A 27,619-nucleotide genomic window follows, 5' to 3' on the forward strand; every position below is an offset into this window, starting at 1 on the left:
ATTATTTCTGCATTTATTCCGGAGAACACTTGCTCTGTTTGAGTTCCGACTTTTACCTGGGATGTAGGAATATAAGAGTAAGGATAGAGGTAATTTTTTTTAATTGTCCCCACACCACCTCTCCTTCCCTCTGTAATTCAATGTATTTCTAAAACTGGTGTTGTCATTCTACCCTCAAATTGATAAGCTTGGTGCAGTAATTATTTAATAAAATGTTATGACTAGAATTAGGTTAGGAGGTCAGAAAAATGATCTTTACCCTTTGCGTTGCTTTAAATTTTGTTATTTCATGGCAGATTTTAGAGGCTTTTGAACCTTTGGGGAGATTTGGCCACACTTGTGTGTTAGTGTGGGAGCGTGACTAGCAGCATTAAAAACGGACAAAATTAAGGAGTGCCTAACAGATCTTGTGGAATTTTATGTTAGCGAACTAGGGACAGGTTTTGTTGCATGTGTGTAAATTAGTCAAGGAAGTACTTAAATGCTATAAATGCTTATTTACCTGTAGAAGTGAAATGAAAGCTCTCTGAAGTGACGTTGACTTTGTAACGGAAAGGTGTTTGTGGGCTTCATGTCCCGTCAGCAAGACGCTTAAGAGGCTTAATACCAACCTGCTGTCTTGCTTCTGACAAAACATTGTGAGTGAGGGGAGAGAGGACAAATGAGCTTAATATTAATTAGTTGTGTCACTTAATGGGTATGTGCTAATGTAAGGGCCGATACATGGTGTATGCAGATATGTTTTGGGGTTCAGGTCTTCAAAACAAGATCATCATTTGCCACAAGCATATGTTTGCTTGTTGGTGTCCAGTGCCATAATGTAAAATCTTCATATTTTTTAGAGCACTGCGTATAAGATGTTTTGATTCTGAGGCAAAAGGCTGGAACGGTAAGGAGGAATGGCATTTTTATGTCAAACTTTTTTCGATCTTGTATAACTTTAGAGAAAGGCAGTTTGAGCAAGGTGGGGTTGTTTTGTTTTTTTTTTGCCTATGAGTCAGTAGTTCCAGTTCAGGACAAGGCTGTGAAGGTGACTAGTAGTTCGTCTGAAATAAGCTATTTTGAGACTAGTAAACAGGCTAGTGGTCAAAATTAGTAGATTTGATCACTACAACACTAACCTGTTGGTTAGCGATTATGAAGAATGAAAGAAAATCTGTGTTAGGTTCCTGAGGTGGCACTGAGAAAAATCCGTGAGCTGTACATCTCGTTCTCGTTTATAGAATTTAGGTTTTAATTTTCCTGTCACCTCCTTTTCAGAATATTTTACTAACAATCGGCAAACAGTGGGATTACTGTAGGGTGAGCTGGCGAAGAAAGGTGATTTATGGCATCCCTTGTTGAGCAGTTTGGTCAATGACCACAGCGTCTGGGCTCACTTACATCCGATTTCTCCTGCTTGAAATCAACCTAAGCAAGAAGGTCTTGAAAAATCCCTTCTTCAGCTGTGAGCAGAAGAACTGTCCTGTAGGTGGGACGCGAAGCAAGCAGATTGTGCTCTTCAGAATTAGGCTTTTATTGACAACTGACTCCCACGTAAAATGCGCGTGGAAAAGGAGCTGGAGCAGAAAACACGGTGTTATCGTCACTGTTTGTTTTTTTCAGCTGCTGTTTGCTGTCCCTGTGAGGAGCCTTCTTTGCCTGCAGTAAATCTATTGAGATTAATCACTTCTGCTATGTGTGAGACCCTTTAGGCTTCAGCAGAACCTGTAAGGACCATATTCATGTCACTGCAGCGCTGCGTTGTTCAGGCTCTTGCTACAGAAGAGGAAGGCACTAGAACAAGTTACTGGCCAGGAGGGCCAAAAGAGATGCTGTGTTTGCTCATCCAGCAGAGTAAACAGTGGACAAGTCAGTTTAAATTATCTTGAGAGCTACCTAAAGACTTTAAGATGTGGTTTTCTTTATTTTTCTTGGACTTAAGCGTTGCGTAGACCACATAGTTGCGTTACGTTTTTTACTGCTGTCCAAAAGTAAATCTCTCCTGAGGTATTAAGCTTTAAGGAGACAAACTTTGGTACCTGGTGTATGGTTAGTGTGCTCTGCTGCTGCTAAAATATGTTAAAGGACTGTCGATATAGCAGAGACTTCCATGACCCCAGATGGTAGCCATCAGACTTGGTAAAGTTTGAAAAATAGTGGGTGGAGGACAAATGGAGAATTTAAACAATATTTAGAAAGGTATGAAAGATGGTATTTGCCCCTAGGGTGCAAAGAGAAACTCCTGTATGGTCAACCAGGTTCTCTAAACGAGCTCATACGTTGTATTTTTCACAAAAACAGCTTTCCTGTCTCCTCCCACTTTGCACAAAACCTTTTTTTTTTTTTCTGGATTTTTTTGGTGCTTGTATGTGTCTCGGCACTTTCAGTGTGGAAAAGTAAGGGGCGTGGGTAAAGGGAGTTGGAGAAAGGAGCGGTCGCCAAATACGCAGTAGAAAAAGGGAGGAAAATTACAAATCAGTGCAGTGAAAACTAAAACGAGCAGAAACAATCTTTCCTGCGTAACTCATTACCTTAAAAACAGTAGGAAACGTCTTCAGTTTGTAGTCACGAGGGATACATTTATTCCATTCCGAAATTTCCCAGGCTACTTGGTTATAAGTGACTGGTGTGTATAAGAGAAGGTGAATTCTTAGTAGTGGTTTGATTGCTAGGCATTAAGTTATAGCTGAAATATTTTGACTCGGTAACATGCTTTAAAAAACAAAAATATTATTTCAGTGCTTTTCTCTGATTAAAAATGGCAAAAATTCCTGAAATCTGAGGATTGTAGAGATTTATTTTTTTTTTTTCCCTTAAAGATCACTTTGATGGGCAGGAATTCTCGTTGCTGCATATTTCTGCATCATTAGTTTTGTTTAGCAAAATTTTACTAATTTAATTGGTAAAACCAAAATTCTTAACGCTTTTGTACCTCACTTTGGAGTATGTATGAAGTCTAACGAATGATCCCACGGTACGCGGGAAGTATTTGTATAACTGCTTTTTATCTTTGCAGAAAGATCAAATCACGTTTCCTGGTTTTGGTGTTTGTTTTTTTCCAGCATCACTACCAGCACCAAAACTTCCCAAAACGATTCCCCGGGCAGTGCAGTTGACTGAATAAACGCTTTGTATGCCATGAAAGCTCCAAAGCCATCCTTACGAAGGGCGGAAAGCAATTAGAGGGTAGGCAGGTAAGAGAAACTGTAGCTTAGCTGCTGAAATTGGAGCTTTTTGGGTTTTACAGCATCATTTCTACAGTTAAGATCTTAGTCCTTTTCTTTGGGTACCCAATTCACTTTCCTCTTGGAAAATTGTTCTGTATAGACACAGTAGGTATTTCTAACAGCAATTAAAGTTAATCAATGCAAAGATTCTGATTTTTTTTTTTTTTTAGATAGGTTGCGGAACTATGTGACATTGTTCCTTTAGGCATATGTTTTTATTCGGAACGTTTCTTTTCATGTCCCAAAGTGCTACGTGGCTGTTTACTGATGGACAGAAATCACATCTCTTGCGTCATGAAGATTTTGCAGTCTTTGGGGTGTGATGAAACGCGGTAGAGGCTTAACGAAGGCCGGGTGAGAGGGGCGAGGATTAAAGCAGTACATGCAAGCACTTGCACAGATGAGCTGGGACTTAACTTGATCTGCTGCTTTTGCTTTGACTACCTCCCTTTCAGTGAGCCTAGAGATGTTTTGTGATATTTTTTGTTGCACGGAAAATAGGAACATGCCGTGTTTTGGGAGAAAGCTAGGACAGAGCAATGGGACTGTGGCGGAAATAGGCTAGTGAGTTGCAAAAAGCTGATTTAGTGGGAGCAGAAAGTGTGAGTATCTTAATAAAGATGGCAAAAGAAGCAGGGCTTCTGGATTACTGCAGCTTTCCCTGCTCTAGAATGAAACGCGTTAAACAAATATTTCCCGTGAAGAAACTTGAGGGCTGCACAGCCGCTTGAGACCACAAACTCAGATCCTGTGCACGAATATACATCTACAAAGTGTAACTTAGGTTTTATTAGTCTGTTCTTGAACTCTGGATGCGATATCCGTTCGTAAGTTGTGTAGGTATTTGTTATGTATGATACTTAGTGCACAAAGCATTTGATTCTTAGCTATAAATATTATTGCAATATAAATGAGCAGACAATTCAAATATGTGGACAGTAAAATTCAAATATTGGAGCTGAATAATATCTACTGTTAATATATCCTCCGTGTCTTCTGTTGCATGGAGAATTACATATATATTGCAGTTGTCTCATAACTGTGTGGGAAGTTTTATTTTGGGAGTTTGTGGGATGTTTTAGTGTCTCACAGGTGAAAGGTGGTCTGTAACCTACAGCTTTTGGATGCAAATAGGAATCAGCCAGAAGCCTCTGTGCAGCAGCTTTGCTAATACTGGAATAAGCAGCATTGCATCTCAGACGTTCTCATCTTTGCAGTGATATTGGCTGCTTCGCTTGAGAGGAAAACAGTGTTCGTTTGTTTTAGTTCATAAAGCAGCAAACTCTAAAGGTGACCAAAGTGCTGTTATAGATGCAAATGAAATGTTGTTAGGTTTTCAAAGGTACAATAGCATCACTTCTGAATTTATTTTCGTATGGTTGTGTTAAAGACCCAACCTAGAGACAAGATCTCAGATGGCACGGTAAAATCATCGGCATGACAGTCTCAAATTCTTACTCATTTTAAAAAAAAAAAAAAGTATATAATATGTATTACTCAGGTTGTCTGCAGATTCAGCCACGGGAAGGATAGTTTTGGAAGGGGGAGCTGGCTATACTGGACGGATTAGCAAAATGTCAGCATTGGCAATTAAGTTATGAGACCAGTAGGAAATTTAATACTTAATGGAACTATAATTACTTGTCTAAAATTATTTAAATAGGAGGCTTAGAGAGCGTGACGAGTTTTTTTCCAAGTTCAACAATACACACACTGAACCTTGAGTTACGCTTACGAGGTCAGGCACAGCGTGGACGTACTGCTGAATTGCATCTAACTTGAAGAGGGAAAACGATGTTCTTGTAAACATTGTTAACAATTAATATTAAAATCTTTTAGGAGGGACAGTCAACTCAGGATTTACATCTACCCCTAGCTATTTGAGGTTGGAATGAGTCCTGATGTGCAAAAAAACCCTCTTTTGTGTTTGCTCTGAAGCATCTGCTGCCGCATCGTGGAGCCAAGTTCTGGGACTGAACAGATGTTGGGTGTAATAGAGCGTGACACTTGGAGACCAGGCCATAGTTCTGGGGGGGTGATGCCAGCTTATTTAGAAAGAAAGAGTTGTTATTGGTAGAGGTAATAATACCGTGTTAAATTAAATGATTTGCTAATAATTTGAGCAAATAATTAGATTAATTGCTTTTCAAGAGAAGGCTTAACTTTTTCTTTTTTTTTTTTAATGAACCATGCATTTTTTTAGTGTATTTCAAGGAAAAAAAATTATTTCATTGGTAACTTACTGTTGGGGTTAGGAGTGACTTTTCTCGAGTGGAAGAGGATTTCCTATTATTTGGTGTGTGTTGTGGCTGTGTCACTTCAGCGTGTGTGAGGAAGCAGAATCTTCTGAAGCCGATTTTCTTCTGAAGGGACTCTGGGATCCCCTGGAGCAGCCTTTCTGTGCAGCAGGGGCCGTTATGAAAATCAAATTTAGGGGAAAATCGTGCGTGAGGATTTAACATTTTAAAAGCCAGCAATTTAAAAAATATTGTGTTGTGTTCTGAATACTGACCAACCTTTTATGTCGTCTAAAGATTGGAACCTGTACTGCCTTAACCGGCATACAGTTTTAGAGGCACAGCAGCAGTGCCTCTTAATTCAAAGCAATTTGCAAATTTAAGTGGTTTCATGTTTTATTTAGGTGATCTTTTCAGCTAAAGGCAGCTGTTTCTTAAAGAAACTTGTCTGCTATTTAACAGCATGTTTGAAAATGATTTAAGGTGGTGACTGGAATTTAATTTAATGTTGTTTAATAGCGTCTGTCTTGGAAACGTATTGGAGATCATGGATAGCGTGTAACTATCTAAGTTAAAGCATTAGGGTTAATCTGTTACCGTTGTTAAAACGCCAGGAAATTAAATGTGGAATTTTTTTAAAATTTTTAATTATTTTTAGGCATTTGTCCTGTAGGATATTCATGAACTCGGAAGGAAAGACTTGTTTCCTCTGTCACCTGATGGCTGGAGTTCCTCAGAAACAAATGTCTTACTTATTTAAAGTTGGGCCTATGGCTGTTCAGGTTGTAGGAGCTGCAGGTGCTCAGGCTGCATCATAAAGTCATCACAGAACAATTCAGCATGTTTTGAGATCACATAAATTCCTGAATAGAAGGAGTTAGTTTTGTTACACCCATTGTATGTTGGTTTTGAGTATGGTCATCTACAATAAGTATCAGTAGAACTTGCTGAGATTTTTTTTCTCTAGAGGAGTATAGTGAATATAATGTTCTTAGGAGAGGAACAAAACCGCCTGGAGAAAAATCGGTTTATTTTCTCTCTCTAAGATTTGTTGGCTTGCAAATGAGTACAAGAAAAAGCTCTTAAAGTCCACGTATCGCCTACTTCTACAAGCATTTAGCTAGCAAATGGCTGCTTCTGACGGATCTCAATGGCTTGATGTTTATTTCCTTATTTTTCTGTCACTTTTGCGGGGTGGGGGGTGGGGGGGGTGGAAAATCCCCCAGTTTCTGCGTTTTGGAAGGGGCCAGGTGGGTGCTAGGGCAGGGAGAGCTCACAAGGGTTTCTAGCCAGCAGCTCGCCCTGTTGCTCGAGAATATGACTTTGGTCACAGAAACGGGGCACGTTCCTGGGCAATGTGAATTTGACACGGACTCTGAAAATAGACAATAAGTATTTTGCTCAAACTTGCTTTTAAAGCACTGTTTATTTTGGAGGATTTGTTTTAATGGAGTTTAATCTACTGGGATACTGCAGGAAATCTGGAAAGTGTGCAGACTCTTCTCAAGAATTAGCTTGCAACCTGTTCCCATGCCTCTCGTATTTTTGGGAAAATGGGTTAAATGTGGGGCTTCGGGAGCTGCAGCGAGGTGTGAGAGTAGCTTGTAGAGAGCAGAGAGAAGTGACTTGCCTTAGTAGGAGGTGGACTAAGGATTTAGGGCCTGGCCAGAGCGCTGGCATGAGGAACTCAAGAGTTATAGGTTAAGGTGGAGGAATTTGAAGGCAGGGCTCCAGCTACGTCTTGTTTGTCTTCATCTTGGAGCAAGTGAGCTGCCCTTATGTGAGCTGGAAAGCATGAGCAGAGGACGAGAGCTTCAGTCAGACGTGGACTTGAACCATCTCTACTCCAAGAAATAAAGGTTTAAACGTTTGACCTTTAAGTCATTTAAAGGTGCGGGGAAAGGACTTGAGCCAAAATAGGGGTCCAGGGCCAACAGCATCGTTGTTGGCTTCTGCAGCAGTTGGGTATGTGCAAACCGGGGGCTGCGGAGCTGAGATGTCCGTGTACAAGCTGAACCTTGATTCTTGATCCAGTGACGATCCAGTATTCTGCAAACTGGCTTCTCTTCTACTTTACTCTCTACCTTTGGTATTCATTGTCTCTATTTCAAAGGCTGCCTACACCAAGTCTTGGGGTCTTTTCTTCGAAGCGGCAAAATTTGTATTCAAGTAAGATGCATTCATTCTGTTCTGAGTAAACATCCAACCAAAGTTCTGGAAATCCTCTTAAACTAATTACATTTAATAATCCTTTAATGCTTCTCCACCGAATTCCCTGGCACAAATGTCCATTTTCACCCCTGGACCGCTTTTAAATTTCTCTTCCTGCAGGTGACAGTCCCCGTGACAAAAGTGTAGACGGCGTCTTCAGAGCTTTTTGCTAAATGAAACATGTAAAGGTTATTGTATCTCTCTCCCTTTTGGTCAGATATAAAGGGAGAAGGTGGAAACCAAGCTGTCTTATAAACTTAGAGCTCCCTGGGTGCTTCTAGAGCAGCTAATAGTGATGGTGGAGGATGGAGGACTAGAATGGGAAGGAAGGAGTGTGGGATGGTGTTTTCCCAGCCTATAGTATCCCCTACAAACAAAATTTAGAAAATAATAAACATTTTCCTCATTTTTTGTAGGATCTGACCTATTTTTGTAGAATCTCACCTATCTTTATTACTTGTTAGTATCCTGTGCTCTCCATCTGTGCTGGCATTTTATTTTTGAAATATTTGGGTACTGTACATCCACTCTAAATCTTGGATATAAGTTCTTCAGCTGGCCTCCGTGATGGCTGCAAATATTGCAGCTTTTCCTTGCATCTCTTAATTTCTTTTTGATAAGTTTTCCTCGTTTTTATACTGGTCTTTATTAATATTAACTGCTACTAGGATGGTCTTTTCTGGAAGTAAGTGCTTCTGCAAAGGTGATGATGAGTCTCCAGAATCACTCGGGTACTGATTCTCTTAAACAGATCTTATATTTTCAAGACCAAGGGAGGAGTTGCTGTTGAGTAGTATCTTACATCTTGTTCTTGTGTCTTATGAGTATTTAGGTGACACAGTAATACATTGCACAGCGTTTTTATCTTGCTGTGGGCGCTTTTTCTGAAATATAAACTTCTAAAGCTATTAGTCACAGTTATTTCTCCTCCAAAAAAATGGAATGTTATTGAAGCTGATGTCTTGGAAAGGTATCAGATGCTTAGGAGCATCCCTGGCATACAGTTAATAGCGCGGTGGTGTTTTTTTTCTTTAATTATATTGTTTATAAAGGTGAGAAGTGCTGATAAGCAGCATGGAGAACTGAAATCTCATTCTTTGTACAGATCAAGTACAAGAGCCAATACTGAAAAGAGGATTTGGAGTGTGTCTATACAAACTGCTGCTGTGTTGCTTCAAAAAGCAGATTATTTTACAGAGATCAGGAGGTTCACGTGTGGTCAGTAGTACCTTTCCTCACTCGATGCAGGTTATCTGTGCAGCACTGATAACAGCGGTGCAAGGTAGGGCCTTTCAAGGTGTAAATCATCAATGGCAAGCAGGATTTAGCTGACAATAGGAGTAATTTTCCTAGCTATCTGTGCATATTCAATTGGAAAACGTATTTTTGGAATAGCTTGTCAACACCCCTCTTTAAATTGTGAATTCCCTGCAGTTTTCCCCACTGGTGGCAGCCTTGATACCGATACACCTGTGTTTCGCCGACTGTAATTCATGAAAAGCCAAGTGAGATGATGACTGAAGTATATAGCACAATAACTTCTAAATCCCTTGGATGAAGATGTTATCGTCTTAAGCTTGTTGAAAGAAAATCTTTTTAATGCCTTCCTCTGTGCCTGTTTTCTACATTTCAATAATTGTTCGAGGTAGTGAACTAAAGCTTTACTTTAAATGATATAGCTAATTTAAGATCCATATATTCCTGATTTGTACAAAAGAATTTACATGTTCTCTTTTTTTTTTTTCTTGAAGAAATGAAAATTTAGAAAGAGATTTGCCAAATAAAGAAGAAGATGGGAGCAAACAGCAGCAGCATCAGTGAGCTTCCAGAAAATGAGTACTTAAAAAAATTATCAGGAGCAGAGCCCATCTCCGAGAATGACCCGTTCTGGAATCAGCTCCTGTCTTTTAGCTTTACCACTCCAACAAACAGGTAAGGTGGTGCTTGTTGACGAACAAAAACGTTGATAATGTATTTATAGAAGTGACAAGCCGGAAAGCAAATGAGTGGTTATGTTAATTATTCCTGGTTTAGGTAGCAGGGGAATAAATGCCTATGTAAAATGGACTGTTGTTTCTAATTTTGGAAGCTCTTTTCCACTACCTCTTCCATTCCTGTGGGTTCCTGTCTTCATAACAGCGGCAATTTCTGTTCATTGTTGCGGTAGCTGATCAGAAGTAGGGTCCGTAGTGTTTTGGGGGAGCTTTTCTTTATTTCTTTTGGTTGGTTTTTTTGGTTGTTGTTTTGGGGTGCGCTATTTTTTATCCTTTGAGAAACTCTCTCGTATTTCTGGAGTTGCTGAAGACTCCCAACGCATGATGTTTCCTCTCAACTTACCGTGAATTGTACATCTTCCATAACTTAATTGTAGGTTAACTGTTGATTTTCTTAGTCTGTATGGCTTTTTTCCCCCCTCTCTTTTACTTTTTAAACGGAAGCTTGGCATGTTGTCTGCGTAAAATATTGTCTAAATATCTAAAATTCAAGTTTTGCATGTCATTTCACTCTAGAAAGTGGTGTAGCTATAAAGAGAATTAATATTTTTTGTAGGGACCCATGGCATATCTCCAGAAATACAGAACATAAATCCTTATGAATTCTGTTAACCCAAATCCGTGGCGAAGTTCACTGCCCTGTGTATTGATTATCAGTCTTAGAAGAACAGTCTGCTATTGCTTGTTACTTTTAAGTATCACTTAAACTGTTTTTGCATTTTACAGTGTGACCTGGTACTTTTCTGTCAGGGGAATGTCTGTCTTGCTCCCTTTATTATTAGCAGCATTTCCTTGCAATTTTTCCTAAAGGGTCATAACGGACTCTACCAACCCGCTTGTGTAACAGGTCTAAATAGGCCACCGTGTGTTACTGCTAAAATTGGGAGCGCTTTTAATCTTTAATAAATCGGAAACGTGTCTGAGAGCTGTTCTGACCAACTTTATTGCCATCTTTCAATTTTATTTTATTTTTTTGTTGATAAAACGGAACTGGTAGGCAAAGGTGCGGTTGTTTGTTTTTTTTCAGGTGAAAAACTAGTGCAGATTTATGACTACCCTGAGCTCTCGAACCTTGAGCGTAAATTAGTGATTGAATGAAGAATGGAATGCAGTTTCTAGTGAGATGCAGTTTGTGTGTTACATGACCTACCTCTGTGCTGTATCTTGCGCACAGTAGCTTCTGGAAGGCAAAAATGCCTGTTTATTTTCCTAACCATTAGGAGCAGATCTGGTAGCTAATCTGTGTCTCACACTAGAGTGTCGGTGAGTAAGTGACAGCTCACACAAGCGGGAGGGAAAATGGTTAATGTAAGACAAACCGGGGGGCGTTTACTAGGTGTTGCTTTTGTAAAGAGTGAGGAGGAGGAAGGATTTTTGGCTTCTGCATGGAGAGAATAGCCAGAGCGTAGCAAGACGATACAGTGCTGTGAAGGGTTGTAAAGCTCATAAAGGGTGGTACCTAATTGGCAGAGGGTGAGGGAGCGGTTCCTTTTTTCTATAAGATCCCTGAAAACACAAGATTTATTTACATCCTACCTATGACTAACAAGATGGACAATATTCTAAGAAGTCGTATAATACCACATTGTTTTGTGGTGGTTTTTTTTAGGGCAATTTCTTTCAATTATGCTACCGTTCCTCCCTCCTCCAGCCAAACTAAAGGAGTTTTTCATAGGTTGCTTTGCAGCTTTTTTTGTGCCTATTTCATGGAGTCAGATCCAGTGCAAAATAAGTTTGCTTAAAAAACAAAACAAAACAAAAAAACCCAACCAAACAAAAAGCCCCCAAACAAGAAACATAATTAAAAAATCAAGCAAACAAAAAAAAAAAACCCCAAAAAACAACCTGATCCAAAAGCAGGTTGAAAGTTTAATTAGCTGAACACCAGATGGTGCTCTTGCCTGGCAGCTAGAAGAGAGGTATTTTTAGCGGCATCTTTTTGTGCAGCTTGGTAATTGGAAGGAAACAGAAATTTCCCATTAAGTTGCATCCACCTGAGAGAACCGTTTGACAAATGATGTCAGACGATGTTGGCTGCGCAGCACCCTCGGCCATTGTCTAAATGGGGTAACCTTGCCTGCAGGAACCAAACAATGGAGGTCAATGTTAATTTCTGAGATTGAAAGCTTGTGAAATATCGAGTTAACTCTGTTTTGTTTTAATGAGGCTTCAGTGTAGGTCATCCTTTTGACAGGAGCAAGATGCAAGTTTTGGACTGTTGAGGAAAGCAGCCAGTTTTCACCTGTCAAACAGGACACAATTTAAAGTTTTCTTCTCTCTTCAAATTACTTTTTCCAATTGTATGCTGCAAAATTAGTGTGTTTATAGTAGGCGATTCCTAGCAAGTGTTATTGGGAGCAGTGTAAGTGCTGTGTGTTGTTTTCATGGAGGTTATTGGTGATATTCTGGAGTAAAAGATCAGTCCTACTTCCTCGAATTTTTGCAAAGATGGGATTAATGTGATCCCCAGGGAGAAGAGGGTCATGTTCTCTGGATGCTGCCTTGGATGTACTTCTGTTCTACATATGGCACTACTATAGGGAGAGAGAAGGAGAAAAACATGAAAAGAGAAGGTAGTAGGGTAGGAAAAGCAAACAAACAACTAAAAACCCAACCAAAAACCAGTGACGTGTGGGAGCTGGTGGGGCTGGGGTAGGTTGCTTTCAGTGAGAGATGCCTGACAGATTCATAGAATCAGAGAGTGGTTTGGGTTGGAAGGACCTTAAAGCCCACCCTGTGCCACCCCCTGCCCTGGGCAGGGACACCTCCCACCAGCCCAGGTTGCTCCAAGCCCCGTCCAACCTGGCCTTGAACCCCTCCAGGGATGGGGCAGCCACAGCTTCTCTGGGCAACCTGGGCCAGGGGCTCACCACCCTCAGAGTGAAAAATTTCTCCCCAATATCTCATCTACATCTCCCCTCTTCCAGTTTAAAATCATTCCCCCTCGTCCTGTGGCTCCCCTCCCTGCTCCAGAGTCCCTCCCCAGCTTTCCTGGAGCCCCTTGAGGGACTGGAAGGGGCTGGAAGGTCTCCGCGGAGCCTTCTCTTCTCCAGGCTGAACCCCCCCAGCTCTCTCAGCCTGTCCTCCCAGCAGAGGGGCTCCAGCCCTCCCAGCATCTCCGGGGCCTCCTCTGGCCCCGCTCCAACAGCTCCGTGTCCTTCTGCTGTTGGTGCCCCAGCGCTGGAGGCAGCACTGCAGGGGGGTCTCCCCCGAGCGGAGCAGAGGGGCAGAATCCCCCCCCTCGCCCTGCTGCCCACGCTGCTGGGGATGCAGCCCAGGCTGCGGGGGGGTTTCTGGGCTGCCAGCGCACATTGCTGGGGTGTGTTGAGCTTCTCCTCCACCAACACCCTCAAGTCAACTTGTTGAAATGTACCTTGATTTTAAATCTCTGTTTATAAAAACTTTTGGGGTTTTTTTACAGTTTTCAGTGTATGTTTTCTCTCTAGTGAGGACTATATGAATAGTGCTTTGCTTTACAGAAGCTGTTCCGAATTTGTCCAGGTACTGCTGATCACAGCTGCCAAAGGAAGATCTTTTGGGCTGCCAAACTGAATTGGATCTTCTGAGGAACAATAGTCTTTTAATCCCTAAAATCAGAAGCCCGGGGCCTTGGCTTGAGTGTTGGTCAGTTACTGGCTTTTTACTCTGAGAAAGATGGAGGCGTGATACCGTATCTGATCTTGTAATGGCACTGCTTTCCCCTTTCAGTTTGGTTGATCTCGTCCTCTATTCATCCATTCCTCATCTTCCTGGTTCTCTCTTTTGCTTTCTCTCCCCGCCCCCACCCCATTGTATACATTAATTTATTGTTGTGTGGGTCTGTGGATAGCTCTTAGCATTGCTCGTTTACTCAGCCATGTCTTCTATATTGGGTTTATTTTTTCAGTCTGATAAACTTTTTCATCCGTTTCTGTGAAGAACACGAGGTAGTTTGCAGGGGGGGCGGAATAAAGTTTGCCAAATACCAGTGCTACTGGCTCTGAAGTTGCTGTGTCTCTGGCGGCGACCCTGATGCAAGATACTCTCCCTTCCAGTGTGTATTTGGGTCTGCCGTGCGTTTCATCAGGAACCAATCTGTCTGAAAAACAACGCAGCAAAAAGAAGTGTTTAGTTCTCCAGGCAAGTTAATTCCCTAGAGCGATTCATAGCGTGGCACCACAAAACAATTCTGACACAAGGAGGGATTGATTTTGTGGGGGGGTCGCAGCAGACTGTTGGGCTAAAAGGTGGGATTGCTTAAACCCGCTGTGCCATCCAAAAATGAACGTGAAAGCATGTGGTCAAAGCAGAGCTGGCTGCTGGGAGTGTAATATCCTGCTTTTCTGGGCTGTTTGTTCTTCCTCTCAAAAATGTTGATTTTTCTTAATAGTTAAGCAAGTATTAAGAGAGCCTAATTAAGTGGGAGTAATTCCGGTCTGTGCAGTCGCAAGCCCTGATCATGAATCAGCCGTCAGTAATCAGAAAGGAGCTGAGGATGAATCCCTGCTCGCCGCCCGCGACTCCCCCGGCGTGAGCGATAGTAACAGCCGGAGCAAGTCTCGGGTATTCGGCAGGTAAAGCCGTAGGGGCCTTACACAATTTAGAAGCGGTAGGAGATAAGTATTGTATGCGTAAGTGCTAGTAAAAGGAAAAGCTACCAGCAGTTCCGTTTTCATTTTCCTCGTGCTTTTCGCTGTAAAAGGTGTATTGCGATCTCCTCTTTCATAAAGCGAGTCACGGCTGCTGAGCAGGTAAAATCCCGTTGGGCTACAGAAGTGTCTGCTGAGAAGCTTCTGGTTGCAGCCATTAGGAAGTATCTGGTATTTAATTTGCACTCCTCCGTGTTCATTTTTTTGTTTCTTCACGAATCCTTATTTGTTGCACAGAATGGACTCACGGGAGCGGAATGAAATTCGTATCAAACCTCTTAAATGTGTAACGTCCTACATTTCGAGTGGCTGACTTATCAATCGAAATACTCTTTGGATATTGGAAAAAGAAAATACAGTTTTTCTGGATGACTTTTTGAGTTGTCGTGAGCAAAAGCTGTGAGGATTACTTTGGAGCCTTAGCTCTCGGTTTAGGCGGACCTTTGTGTTTGTCTGGCTCTCCTACGAGTTGCTACCAAGAATGCAACCTCCTCCTTAGCGGTAGCATTACAATTCTTTCCTGATGGAAAACTGAAAACAGAGTTAACTAACACAGAACTTGCTGAAAATCATGTGCTTAATATTTACTGTTCCACTTTGTTCCTTCCCCGGAGTTTTTAACGAGTCGCTGGTTCAAGAATGGTGTGCATGAGCCTTTAATGGCAAGACATAAAAATGAGCAGCTTTTTTTTATGATGCCTTAATATGGTACATTTTTTTTAAATTGGTACAATAAATTATATGCAGCTTTTTATTCTTTGACGTTCTTCCTCCCGACTAGTCCATTAAAGTCAGCATTCCCACAGTATGAATTTACTGAATGGGCTGATTCTTCTGTTTTGCATTCAGTGGCAAAGAAAAAAGCTTTACTTAGAGCAAAAAAAACTGTCAGGAAAACTATTTTTTTTTTATTTTTTTTTTTCCTCCCTGTCGTTTAGAGGATGTAGTTGTCTGCTACGGTTTGGGCCTTATTCATATCACTATAAGGGTAAATGTCATGGTATGGGTATGTTTATAATTACAGTTTGTACGCATAATGTTTTCCCTTGCCATGTTGAGATATTTTAACAGTAGTCACTGCCACTTTGAAACCTCTAGTATTGCGATGCCTTGAAAATAGAAGCAGATAAAAGCATATTCGTCAAAGGTGACTGCTGTCAGGAAGCAACTTTCACGGCCTTTTATTAATTACGGTTTTGCTGATGTCTGTGGGACTGATTTTAAGTAGATTTAAAGTAAGGCAACTGAATTCAACCACTCTAAAATAACTCCACTGATTTTTTTTTTTTTTTCCCACCTCCTTTTTTTTTTTTTTTCCCTCTTCTTTTTGGAAGTAACGGGTTTTTACAATATATGCCAGAATAGCTGACCGCAGCATCCGGCTTTCTGGTGGTATGAAGCCAGAAATAAAAAGCTGCAGTCAATGAAAACTATGACATTTGTTTGAGCAATAGACTGCTGAATTTACCATTCTTCCCCACCTCTACTGAAAAGATGTTTTCTTACAGAAAACTAACATGCCGATGAAGAAACTCCTTGCACTGTGATCGGTAACCACAAATGCAAAGAGATTAAATCCCAACAAAATAAAAAAAAAAAAAAATCTTGATGTGGGATCAGTTATGAAATGATAAAGGAGCAATTTCAGCAGGACAAACCAGAATTTGTATTGTCTAAATACTGTTTCAATATTATGTTTTGCTTGGTCAATAATCATTGCATATATGTGTGATAACTCAGAATTTTCACTCTTCCTTGTGAAATGTAAAGAGACAACTTTGGCTTGTGGCAGTATTCCCGTATATTTGTGTGGGTGTGCGTGCATCCAATTCCCAAACGGTATTTGTACGATAGTAAAGGTTTGAGGGGTTGAACTTCTCTATCAGGAGAAAGAGGTGACCTCTAGAATCGGAGGGGCAATATTTGAGCTTGCAAATTTCAATTTGATTTTGATTTCTTCCCTTCACTTCCTAGTAGAGAGTCCTTATTACGTGACGTAGGCATGGTGGTTGTGCTGTCCTCTTCCCTACAGTAGGGGGTTATCCTTGATTCCTCTTTACTTCTATTGCTGATGTGCGATACCTGGTGTCACGCGGTAATCACTGCCGCTGTAAAACCTCTCATGGTTTGAGGCCTTTAAAACAAAACAAGATAAAACCATTTTCTTTAAAGAAGTCTATGCTGTCAGGAAGCAAATTTCACTATCACTGTGAATTATAGTTTTGCTGAAAGCTGTGGACCTACTGTCTACATAAAAAAAGCAAGTAAAATAATTTCTTGCTTTTATAAAGGACTCTGAAAATCATAGAATACCAGATCGGAAGGGACCTCGAGGATCACGTGGTCCAACCTTGGACCGAGAAATGCCGGCCACCAGATCACAGGATGAAGCAGGAATCCCTGTGAAGCCTGGAATTTTTTCCTGGAGCGTGTGGGAAGCAATCCTGCATCTCACACGTCTGCTTGGATCTAAATGAGCCGGTCAAGCCTGTGTGGTTACGTCTACTTTTCTTCGGATCCTTAGTGTTTCCCCCAGTGCTCACAACCAGTTTGGATCCCCCGCACCAGTTGATACCTTTTGCTCATGCCTCTAGAAAATTGTAGAACTGGTAAATGTGGTTGGGATACGTACAACCTTCCCGAAACTAAGTGATTTCGTTTGGGTAGTGCCAGTTGAAATACATGACTACACGTACAGACTCACTCAAGTCACTATAATTATTATATTAAAGATCTGTGGCCTGAAGCTGGTGTTTGTTGCCATGTGGACGTGAACATCTTCCGAAGAGGTGTCTCCTCCATGGCAGGGCTTACTGGGTGTTACTGGGATGCCTGGGTTTCTCCTGGTGATGCTCAGCAGGGCCATCGGGCAGCAGGAAGGGTTTGCTTATCTTGCTGCTTGGTTACTGCTAGAAAGTGATAACCTTTTTCATGTTGAAAATGTGCTTAGTGGTTCTTACAGACAAGGGGATATTTTACTTCTCCGTTCCTAATGAATCTCCTATTTTTATGTGTTCTAGAAAATACTGTTTTTCAGAGGCTTCTTTTCAGTTCTGAAAAAGCGTAATTTTTATTTTCTCACCTCTGGGTAGATAAAACTGCAGAGTGGTAAATGCGTGGGATGTTTTCCTTTTCGTTTCTGAAAGGTTGTTTTTGTCCTGGATCCTCCCATAGGTGCTTTGTTACAACTGAGTGTCATATATTACCATCCCTATTAATATAATAATATAATATAATAATATTATCCCTAATATAATGTAATATAATACCATCCCTAGAGGTATTTAAGAAATGTATGGATTTGGCACTTCAGGGCATGCTCTAGTGGCAGAGATTGTAGGGGTTTTGTTTTGTGGGTGTATGGTTGGACTCGATGATCTTAAAGGTCCTTTCCAACCATGAAGATTCTAGGATTCTATGTTAAAGGGGAACAATTTAAATCCATTTTAGACTTTTTTTTGTCCCAAATAGGGAGCTCCTAGATTATGTATCTATATTTGTGCATGTGTATACGCATATATTTGGCAACAAGGCAGTCTGTATTCCTTGGGTGAAGGTTTTCAAAGAGAACTGGAACTTTTATTTCTGATCAATGCAGTGAAGCAGCTTCACTCGCAGTGTTTGCGCTTGTTATTAGAGATGAAAAATAGTTTGTATGCTACCAGTGCTGCTCTCTGGATTAATGACAGGACGGATGTTTTAGTGTTAGCTTTCCATTCTTATATTCATTCATTAACCAAATGTCATCTCCACAGGGATTAAAAAATTAAAAGCTCATTAAAAACTGCGTGGCCAGCAGGTCAAGGGAGGTCATCCTCCCCCTCTGCTCTGCCCTGGGGACGCCACAGCTGGAGCACTGGATCCAGTTCTGGGCCCCCCCGTTCAAAAAGGACAGGGAACTGCTGGAGAGAGTCCAGCCGAGGGCTACCAAGATGATCAAGGGACCAGATCACCTCTCTGATGAGGAAAGGCTGAGGGCCCTGGGGCTGGTCAGCCTGGAGAAGAGAAGCCTGAGAGGGGACCTCATCAATGCTCAGCAATAGCTAAAGGGCGGGTGGCAAGAGGATGGGGCCAGACTCTTCTCAGTGGTGCCCGGTGACAGGACAAGGGGCAACGGGCACAAACTGGAACACGGGAAGTTCCGTCTGAACATGAGAAACAACTTCTTTCCTTTGATGGTGGCAGAGTCCTGGCACGGTCTGCCCAGAGAGGCTGTGGAGTCTCCTTCTCTGGAGATATTCCAGACCCTCCTGGACGGGTTCCTGTGCAACCTGCTCTGGGTGACCCTGCTCTGGCAGGGGGTTGGACTAGACGATCTCCAGAGGTCCCATCCGAACCCTGCCAGTCTGGGATTATAGAGCAAAGTCAATACCATAGCTGGTTGTAGCATTTCTTTTGTGCCACCTTATGAGTCTTGGCTCTGCCATTTTCTGTCTAAGTGTTAATATAATGTATCTCCTGTCTTCGCAGCACACAAAAAATATGCAGACACCTTTTTCCATGTGTCTTGCTTCTTTTTCCTGCCCAAGTGAAGGAAAGCAAGCCACTGCTAAGCTTTGCCCTGGGTACCTGGGAATGGGCTGCTATTTTTGTACCCCCCCACTGTCCTCTCTCCATGAACCCATCTGTGGGGATGTAGCAGTAGCATTTCTTCAGTTCAATGTAAGAACACTGTGTGTGTGTGTCGGGGCGACGTCCTGCTCTGGTTCCCTCTCACTAGCTGCTTCTGTTGCATGAACTGAAATTCTGCAGATGGTGTTGCCTAGTGTTGAGGATGGCAACATTCATTTCTGTGCTCCTGTTGTGTGAATAGGGGGAGTGAGAAGTAGTTAATTTTTTAAGCATTAAACTTCATTTTGGTAGGAGAAAGAATGACTCGAGTGTTAAAAGCTTTGCTGAAGATCATAGAATCATAGAATGGTTTGGATTGGGAGGGACCTTAAAGATCATCTAGTTCCAACCCCCCTGCCCTGGGCAGGGACACCTCCCACTAGATCAGGTTGCTCAGAGCCCCATCCAGCCTGGCCTGAAAAACTTCCAGGGATGGGGCAGCCACACCACCTCTCTGGGCAACCTGTTCCAGTGTCTCACCACCCTCATGGGGAAGAACTTCTTCCTAATGTCCAGTCTGAATCGACCCATCTCTAGTTTTAGTCCATTCCCTCTAGTCCCACCATTACCCGACATCCTAAGAAGTCCCTCCCCAGCTTTCTTGTAGGCCCCCTTAAGATACTGGTACGCCACTAGAAGGTCTCCTTGGAGCCTTCTTTTCTCCAGACTGAACAACCCCAGCTCTCTCAGTCTGTCCCCATAGGAGAGGTACTCCAGCCCTCTGATCATCCTCGTGGCCCTTCTCTGGACACACTCCAGCATGGCCATATCTCTCTTGTAGCAGGGGCTCCAGAACTGGAGGCAGTACTCCAGGTGGGGTCTCAGGAGAGTGGAGTAGAGGGGGTGAATCACCTCCCTCGACCTGCTGGCCACGCTTCTCCTGATGCAGCCCAGGATACGATTGGCTTTCTGGGCTGCTAGTGCACACTGAGGGCTCATGTGGAGCCTCTTGTCCACCAGCCACCCCCAAGTCCTTTTCTGCAGGGCTGCTCTCAAGCCAGTCACTGCCCAGCCCATATCGGTGCTTGGGATTGCCCCGACCCAGATGGAGATGGAGGACCCTGCACTTGGTCTTGTTGAACTTCCTGAGGTTGGCATGGGCCTACCTCTCCAGCCTGTCCAGGTCCCTCTGGATGGCATCCCTTCCCTCCAGCGTGTCAGCCGCCCCACACAGCTTGGTGTCGTCGGCAAACCTGCTGAGGGTGCACTCAATGCCACTGTCCATGTCGCTGACGAAGATGTTAAACAAGACCAGTCCCAGTACTGATCCCTGAGGGACTCCACTTGTCACTGGCCTCCGCTTGGACGTGGACCCCTTGACAGCCACTCTTTGGGTGCGGCCGTCGAGCCAGTTCTTTATCCACTGAATTGTCAGTCCATCAAACCCATATTTTATCAGCTTGGAGACCAGGGTGTCATGCGGGACAGTGTCAAAGGCTTTGCTCAGGTCCGGGTAAATGACTGTCAGTTGCTCTCCCCTTGTCTGTTGATGTCGTGACCTTCTCATAGAAGGCCACCGCGTTTGTCAGGCACGAGTTGCCCTTGGTGAAGCCGTGTTGATTGTACCCAGTCACCTCTTCGTTATTCTTCTGCCTCGGCAGCGCCTCCAGGAGGATCTGCTCCATAACCTTACCAGGCACGGAGGTGAGACTGACTGGCCTCTAGTTCCCTGGTTCCTCCTTCTTTCCCTTTTTGAAAATGGGGATTATGTTTCCCCTTTTCCAGTCAGCGGGGACTTCTCCAGACTGCCATGACTTTTGGAATATAATAGAGGGCGGTTTAGCAACCTCATCCGCCAGTTCCCTCAGTACCCGTGGGTGTATCCCATCAGGTCCCATGGACTTGTTCACTTTCAGGTTCATCAGATGGTCATGAACCTGATCTTCACTTATGATGGGCAAAATCTGAAGGTCTTGCTTGGTTTGACACTGGTTTTGATCCTTGCCACTTGTAGAAATTAGGCGGCTCTGTGCAGTTTGTTTGAGAACTTTGTGCGTGGTTTTTAATAACTCAAAGGGAAGAAAAAACAAACTGTAAGAATGCTATACTTTAAAAGATAAAATGGGGCTTTGAGCAAGCTGGTCTAGTGGGAGGTGTCCCTGCCGGTGGCAGGGGCTTGGAACTAGATGATCTTAAAGGTGTCTTCTAACCTAAATCATTCCGTGATTCTATAACTGCTTAGAAATTAGGGGAGAAATGAACCATAATTAAAAGCTGAATGTCTGCATGTTTAAATCCTGGAGTGATTACAGTAATCACTCAGGCTGTGTTACACGAGTCCCTCAGCATCTTTGGAAAGTGGGAGGTGGGTCACGTTGTGTTGGGTTGCAATTACTCAGTCCCTAAGAACTCTCTGGTCAGTTGGTGTCCAATATAATATTCACCCTGCCTGTCAGCTCGCAGGACAGAACACATCCTGGTGACAAGCAGCCAGATGGACAAATTTAGACCTTTCTTTTTTTAAAAAAAAGTGCAAAAATTCCTTGTTGCGTATAGATGGAGAAAACTGTTGTCTGTGGTTGCTGGTGGGGTGTTCTAGCTTTATACCATTTGTTTTTAATTGTTCTGCATGCTCATAGCACTGAAACGGGACCACCTCTGAGACAAACTAATGTTTTTAAAGTGTATGCAAAAGTGCAAGGTTGTTCTTTCTGCAAAACAATTTAGAAGGGGGGAAAGAATGCCGATATTCGATATCAAAGAAAGCCAATCTGTATAATCTAAAGTTGTCTTAGGATACTCAGCTGTAGGTGAAGAGCTGTCTCTGCTGTCAGCTCACTGCGCAGCAAATTAGTCTGATTTGCAGGAAAATTCACAGGCATTTTAAAATTTAAATTGTTTGATGCCTTTATCTTGAAGCATTTCCCATTGAAAAGTTTTGAAATAATTTTTTCGGCTGCTGTTTCTACCAATACCCTTACCTCCTCTTCCAGCCCTCGGGAGTTTGGGCACAGCTCAGACAAACTCAACGGCTTCCAAGAGCACGACTCCACATGAGTTTTCAGCAGCCGAGGTGGTTTTAGGGGCTTCCCACACGGCACCACGGTTAATCTCAGGTTGATGCAACAGTTCTTAGGGCTCTGCTGTAAAGTGGGTTACCGTCTACATTTAAAAATGGAAAGAAGGGGAACTGTTTCCCCCCCTCGCTGTCTTTCAGAAGGTCTCAGTCAGAGCTGCAGGTAGTTGCCAAGATGGGGTTGAGCAGATGGGACAGAGAACGCGTGTGGTACCATGTCCTTTTTGTCTTCGGTTTTTATATAAATTTGGTTACTCATCAGAAAATTTCATGCTTAAGAAGCAACAGTGACTTTGGCAATCTAATTATGGCAATATTAAGTTTCGCGATATTTTTTTATGAGAGGAGTGCTTGAATGGAGGCCCTACCACTGACTTCTATAGGCTTAGTTCCTATTCAGGTTTCATTACATTGCTACTTTCCTGTGTATTCCGAGGATGGAGATTTTCATACCTTTAATTACAAGGATGTAGGTGCGTGAGCTCTGCAGTTGTTCAGCCTACGTTACGTGCTATGTTGTGTCTGCAAGCATTGGACTGGGGAGTTTTTTTGACTGACTTTTAATTTGGGGAACTTGCAGAAGGACTGCCTTTAAAGCAGGTCAGACTGTGCGTTAATTTAATTTGTACAGAGGCTGTACAACCTCCTCCGATAAACCTTCTCCGATATCATGAGCAATAGGGCCTGTGGCAATCGGACAATGGCTAATGGTTTTTTAAACTAAAAGAAAGGAGATTCAGACTAGATAGAAGGAAGAAATTTTTTTTACGGTGAAGGTGGTGAAACACTGGAGCAGGTTGCGCTTTAGGTATTAATATTGGGACACCTTCATATTGCTTAATGTGGCATGGGACACAACATCTGATTATTATTTGTCTTTTTTCCCCCACCTATTAAGGAAAAATTTATTTCCCTTGCATTCTTCTGTTTTGTTTTTGAGGATCAGTTACTCTGTACTGGTAAGTTTGGAGCGATAGAAGTCTATAAATGTCTTTTTATGTGTTTGATGCGGCTGGGGTTTACTCTCAGTGGTTGTCGGCAGGTTCTGCTTTAGTGCTTCACCGTGCTTTTCAGCTGATGGTTTTCACTGAAGCATGTCAACGGGCAATTAATGAAGTTATGAAAAATTTGGTGTATCTGAGATGATAATGTAATAACATTAGTTAAAGGAAAGTGGTCCTTAGCTTGAGGTTAGATGTCAGGTTGAGGATTTTTTAATTTATGCTTTTTTATTTAAAAGAGATGTTATTCCATATGATAGTTCCTGTAAAAAATCAAGTTCTTTCTGTAGGCTGCCGGTCTATGTGCATTCTCAGTGGCATCAAGCTATGAGTGGCATCCTTGGACCATGAAAGGTCGGACTAGATGATCCCTGAGGTCCCATCCAACCCGGTATTCTATGGTTGAAGCCACAAAAGTAGGAGGAACACAAATGATGTAGTGACATCATTTCACTTTGACAAACAATTCACTTTCGAATATTAGTTTCCTCTTTTATTGTCACTGTACTTCAAATACACGTTGTACTGTCTGGTGCTAGGATGACGGAACACAGGAATGGGTTGGCCAGAGAGGTTGTGGAGTCTTTGTCCTTGGAGATATTCAGAAGCCACCTGGACGTGGACCTGGGCAACTGGCTCTAGGTGGCTCTGCTTGAGCAGGGAGGTTAGACAGGATGACCTTCAGAGGTCCCTTCTCACCTCAGCCACTCTGCTTCTGCGATATCCATGTAAACCAGCTAATGGATTGGTAAACTTAAGTGCTTCATAGAAAAATTTTGCTACTATTTTGTAATGAATTTTCACTTCAAGTACAGGAACTCAATGGCTTGTGTAACCGTTTCTGTTTTCTCCCCCCCACCAGTGCTGACTTGAAGCTCTTGGAAGAAGCAACAATCTCAGTCTGCAAGTCTTTAGGTGAGAAATTGTGACATCTTAGCTTTTTTTTCCACGTTCTTGATCAGAAAAATTAAGAAACAGCATTCATGTGCACACCTGTGTCTTCAGTATACTTAATTCTGCTTGTACGTGTTCCGCTAGTAAGATTGAAGTGGTGTAAAGAGCGTGTATATATACATCTCAAATTTTTAGAGACTTTGTAGAACTTGAAATGACTGAAAGGTTTAAAACAAATAACTCCATCCCTGCTACCTCATCTTCCCTCTGCCCTCTAAGGTGATCAGTAAGGGAAAAGAATTAAGCAGAGGACGAGAGGAAAGGATAGTATATATGTGATCAATGACGTTTCAAGAAGGTAAAAGCTAATTGTGAAATCCTGCCTGGTTTTCTGACAGGAGACTTGTGCTGGAGACAAGTCTCGGCAAGGCAGCGGTATGAGCGTCCCACTTGGGGTATTTTAAATCTCAGGCGAAAAGTATGTTTAAAGAGCAATTATGGAGTCATAAAGCATGTACTGGAGAGTCTTAAAAGAAGAACAGACAGACGTAGAAGTAGTTAAGACAATGCAATTTTTGGTTTCATTCTGTGTATTGTTTGAACTAAATAGTGTCAACTTATGCATGCTATATAATCATACCTTATTTTTCCTCATTTAGTTGAGAAGAATCCTCGAACAGGAAACCTTGGGTCATTGATTAAAGTCTTTCTTTCTAGAACCAAAGAGTTAAAAATTTCAGCAGAATGTCAGAAGTAAGTACCTGGGAAAAAGCTGTGTGTGCCATTTTCATTTTTTAAATGTTCCTTTTGCCACTAGCTCTTGAGTTTTTTGGCTTGCTAGTTAAAATAATCACAGACCAAACTGTAGAATTCTCTTAAATTGTTGTTTGAAACAGAACATGTATCTAGTACTTTTCCAAACACAGAAGATTAAGTGTAATAAATAGATTTCTGTGGAAAAAGACATGTTTATGTTCATCCTGTGCCTTACAGAAACATGTTTGTGTACCAGTGCTGTAACATCTGGTTCCTACTGGTTTAGAGCTGTTTAAAAATCGCCTGGCCTTTTTCGCTAAACCTTAATGCATGAACCAGTATTTTTATCTTGGGAATATTTTAAATCGGGTTGGATTTGAACGTGAACTTCTATATGAAGATGTTGCTTTCAAATTATACCGTGTAACCGCCGTTGGATTTTCTTGCTCCTTTCAGCAGTAGAAAGAGCTCCAAGAGGTTACGCGTGCAGCACTGTGTAGTTTTTGCAGGAAGCTTTTTGTAATTGTAAACGTTCCCCCACCCCCATGGACAAATGTCCAACTCTCACCAGATCTGGGGCTTCAAAAAGGAAGATTTTTCTTCTTAATGCCCCCTTGCTCCCAGGGCTGCCCTCAACCTTTTTGCTTACATCTCAAGAAAGAAGTTATTCCTGCCTGGGTAGCTCCTGCTGCTTCAATCCAAAAATACCTTCAAAATACAGCTTCAAGCACGAGCTTGACTCTGCCGTTGTATGGGCTTCCCAGCAGTTGCTTATTGGGACTCCAGAAAACCTAAGGAAGCTATATTTTTTCCCTTGCATTCAGAAAGCTTGGAAAATATCTGTGTTTTGCGTAGAAAAATCTTGCTACATTGTGCTCCCGAAGTCCGTAAATGCCTGTGGTCGTCTGAAGGCTATTTGGCTGGGAAAATTGCTAAGGTTCAGGGATACAGAGTAACTTTCGTATGGAAGCCGTAGGAAACTCCCAAATGTTTGGGTGGTGTGAATCCATGGTATCTAGAAGCCTTTAGAACTGTGCTAAGCCATCTGGCGAGCTCTCCAAAGAGTGGTACTTCTGGCAGGTGTGGTGTTTTTATGGGTACAAACGTAGCTAGGAATAAGACCGTATTCTCCTGGGGGAAGAAAAAATATTTTAAATGCGTTTCCAGTTTGTTTGCTGTAGCATCAAATGAAGATTCCTGGCTTAAGCACTTAAGCTTTCCCTTGCCTTCACCTGTAGGGAACCCCTCGGTCTACTCTGGCGTACGTTTTCCTGTGGGTTTTGATGCGTGGTCGCAGGTTAAGCGTTACTGATTCCTGTTTGTTTCTGCTCCTTTTCTAGTCACCTCTTCATTTGGCAGGCTCACAATGCCCTGTTTATCATTTGCTGTTTGCTGAAAGTGTTCATCAGTCGGATGTCAGAGGAGGAGCTGCAACTTCATTTTACTTACGAAGAGAAAGCACCAGGCTCCTACGGTAGGTACACACGAGCGCTAGTGAAATAAATACCCCACAAGAAACTAAAAAGTTCTGATGTTTGTAGACGTGACGCGTGGGGACATAGTTTAGTGGTGAACTTGGTAGTGTCCGGTTAATGGTTGGACTCAATGATCTTAAGGGTCTTTTCCAACCTAAATTATTCTATGATTCTAGACTAAGAATCCCAAACTTTGCTTTAAAACTACAAATGAGGTACCCATGAGGTTACACGCAACGTAGTTACTGTTCAGGACAACCTGTGAGATTGGAAGTGTGTAGTCAACAGTAAAACTGACTGACTTCCTTTGGGGTCTGAAGTAATTTGGTGTGAACCATCTTCCTTTATATCATACATGTGAAAGAAAGCACCTTCAAAGTGTGATGAGAGCTTTTAATAACATATTGACTGTCGCCTTCTGCAAGAATTAAATGTTTCTTAAGAAGAAGTTGGTGTGTTACAGGTTCTTAGAGCAAAACAGACCTCTTTTGGAGCAGGGTTTAAGTTCTTTGCTTTATTTTTTCTTTAAAGATTTGTCTTTAAGTTAACCATAGTCATTTATTTACAAACTTAATTTGACATTATTTTTTTAAAAATCATTGCGCAGAAGTGTTGTTGCAGACCTGCCTTAGCTTTAGTCATTTTTATACAGTCTGAAAGGTGATCCCCTACAGAAGAGGAGAGTAGAATTGGGGTGAAGCTGACCACATACTACTGCAGAAACGGTCATGTTGCAATTGTTTGGTGTTTCTTTTCACACATTTCATAAGCCGGCAGCAGCCGGGGAGTGGAATTAATGCAATTTGTAGGAATCTAGTGAGGGAAGATGACAGCACTATGGTTAGGACTGATCCGTTGAAAAGGCAACAGCTAAAATTTGATTTTGTCAGTAGTTTATACAAGAGTACAGGAAAAGTCAAAGAATTTAGGCATAACGTTCAAAAAGAAGTGCATCTCCAGGAAATGCAGCGTGTATTACACAAGATGAAAGATGGCAGGGAAGATGCTCAAATAATCTAGCTCTTCTCTCTGCTATCCAGTGCTTCTTTTTGAATGAACGTGCCCAAAATCGACTTGATTACAGGCAAAAGAAAGTCATAACACTGCCACAGATCTTTGTGTGGTGCCGTATCAAGATGCTCTTTTCGAACACGTGGTGGATAATGCCGGCACATGATTTGCTTTGTTGTAAAGATACTGTTATAATTGCCTGTGGTTTATTGCATAGAGCCAAAAGTGGTCTGGCAAAAAGGTCTGGTATCGGAACACGAATATATAGTACGAGTGGATTGTTGGAAGAACGACCGAAAGGATCCAAAAGTGGGTTTTCCTCAACAGTCAGTCAGGACATGCGTTGGGAATGCCTAATTAGCTGCTCGCTCATTGAATAGGGAAAACTGCCCATTTAAAAATCTGTTTAACTCCTTGGCGTCTGGGGAAAACCAGGCTTCCGGTGCCAAAAGATGAAGTGCTACGTGTTGAAACGGTTTAATTGTGTTTAAACGGGGATGAGTAATCTCCAAGAATGCAGTCAGCTATCCCATGCGTTAGAGACTAACACCGGCTTGTAATGAGCTGTCATTGCAG

General features: G+C 42.2%; 1 protein-coding gene across 5 annotated transcripts in view; it reads left to right on the top strand.

Annotated features, from left to right (window-relative positions):
- Nucleotides 1-27,619, top strand: part of LOC128901939 (dymeclin) — a 240,007-nt gene that overhangs the window by 2,709 nt on the left and 209,679 nt on the right. Inside the window, exons 2-6 of one of the 5 annotated variants that reach the window (XM_054184092.1) lie at nt 3,045-3,176; nt 9,409-9,589; nt 23,770-23,822; nt 24,461-24,554; nt 25,898-26,031. In XM_054184092.1, the coding sequence (XP_054040067.1) occupies nt 9,450-9,589; nt 23,770-23,822; nt 24,461-24,554; nt 25,898-26,031 (421 nt within the window). In that variant the 5' untranslated portion in view covers nt 3,045-3,176; nt 9,409-9,449. Of the gene's footprint in view, nt 1-3,044; nt 3,177-9,091; nt 9,303-9,408; nt 9,590-23,769; nt 23,823-24,460; nt 24,555-25,897; nt 26,032-27,619 lie in introns of all 5 variants that reach the window. The other 4 variants (XM_054184094.1, XM_054184091.1, XM_054184096.1 and 1 more) reach the window with 4 other exon arrangements.

The sequence above is a fragment of the Rissa tridactyla genome, chromosome W (genome assembly GCF_028500815.1).
Source record: "Rissa tridactyla isolate bRisTri1 chromosome W, bRisTri1.patW.cur.20221130, whole genome shotgun sequence".
Classification (NCBI taxonomy): domain Eukaryota; kingdom Metazoa; phylum Chordata; class Aves; order Charadriiformes; family Laridae; genus Rissa; species Rissa tridactyla.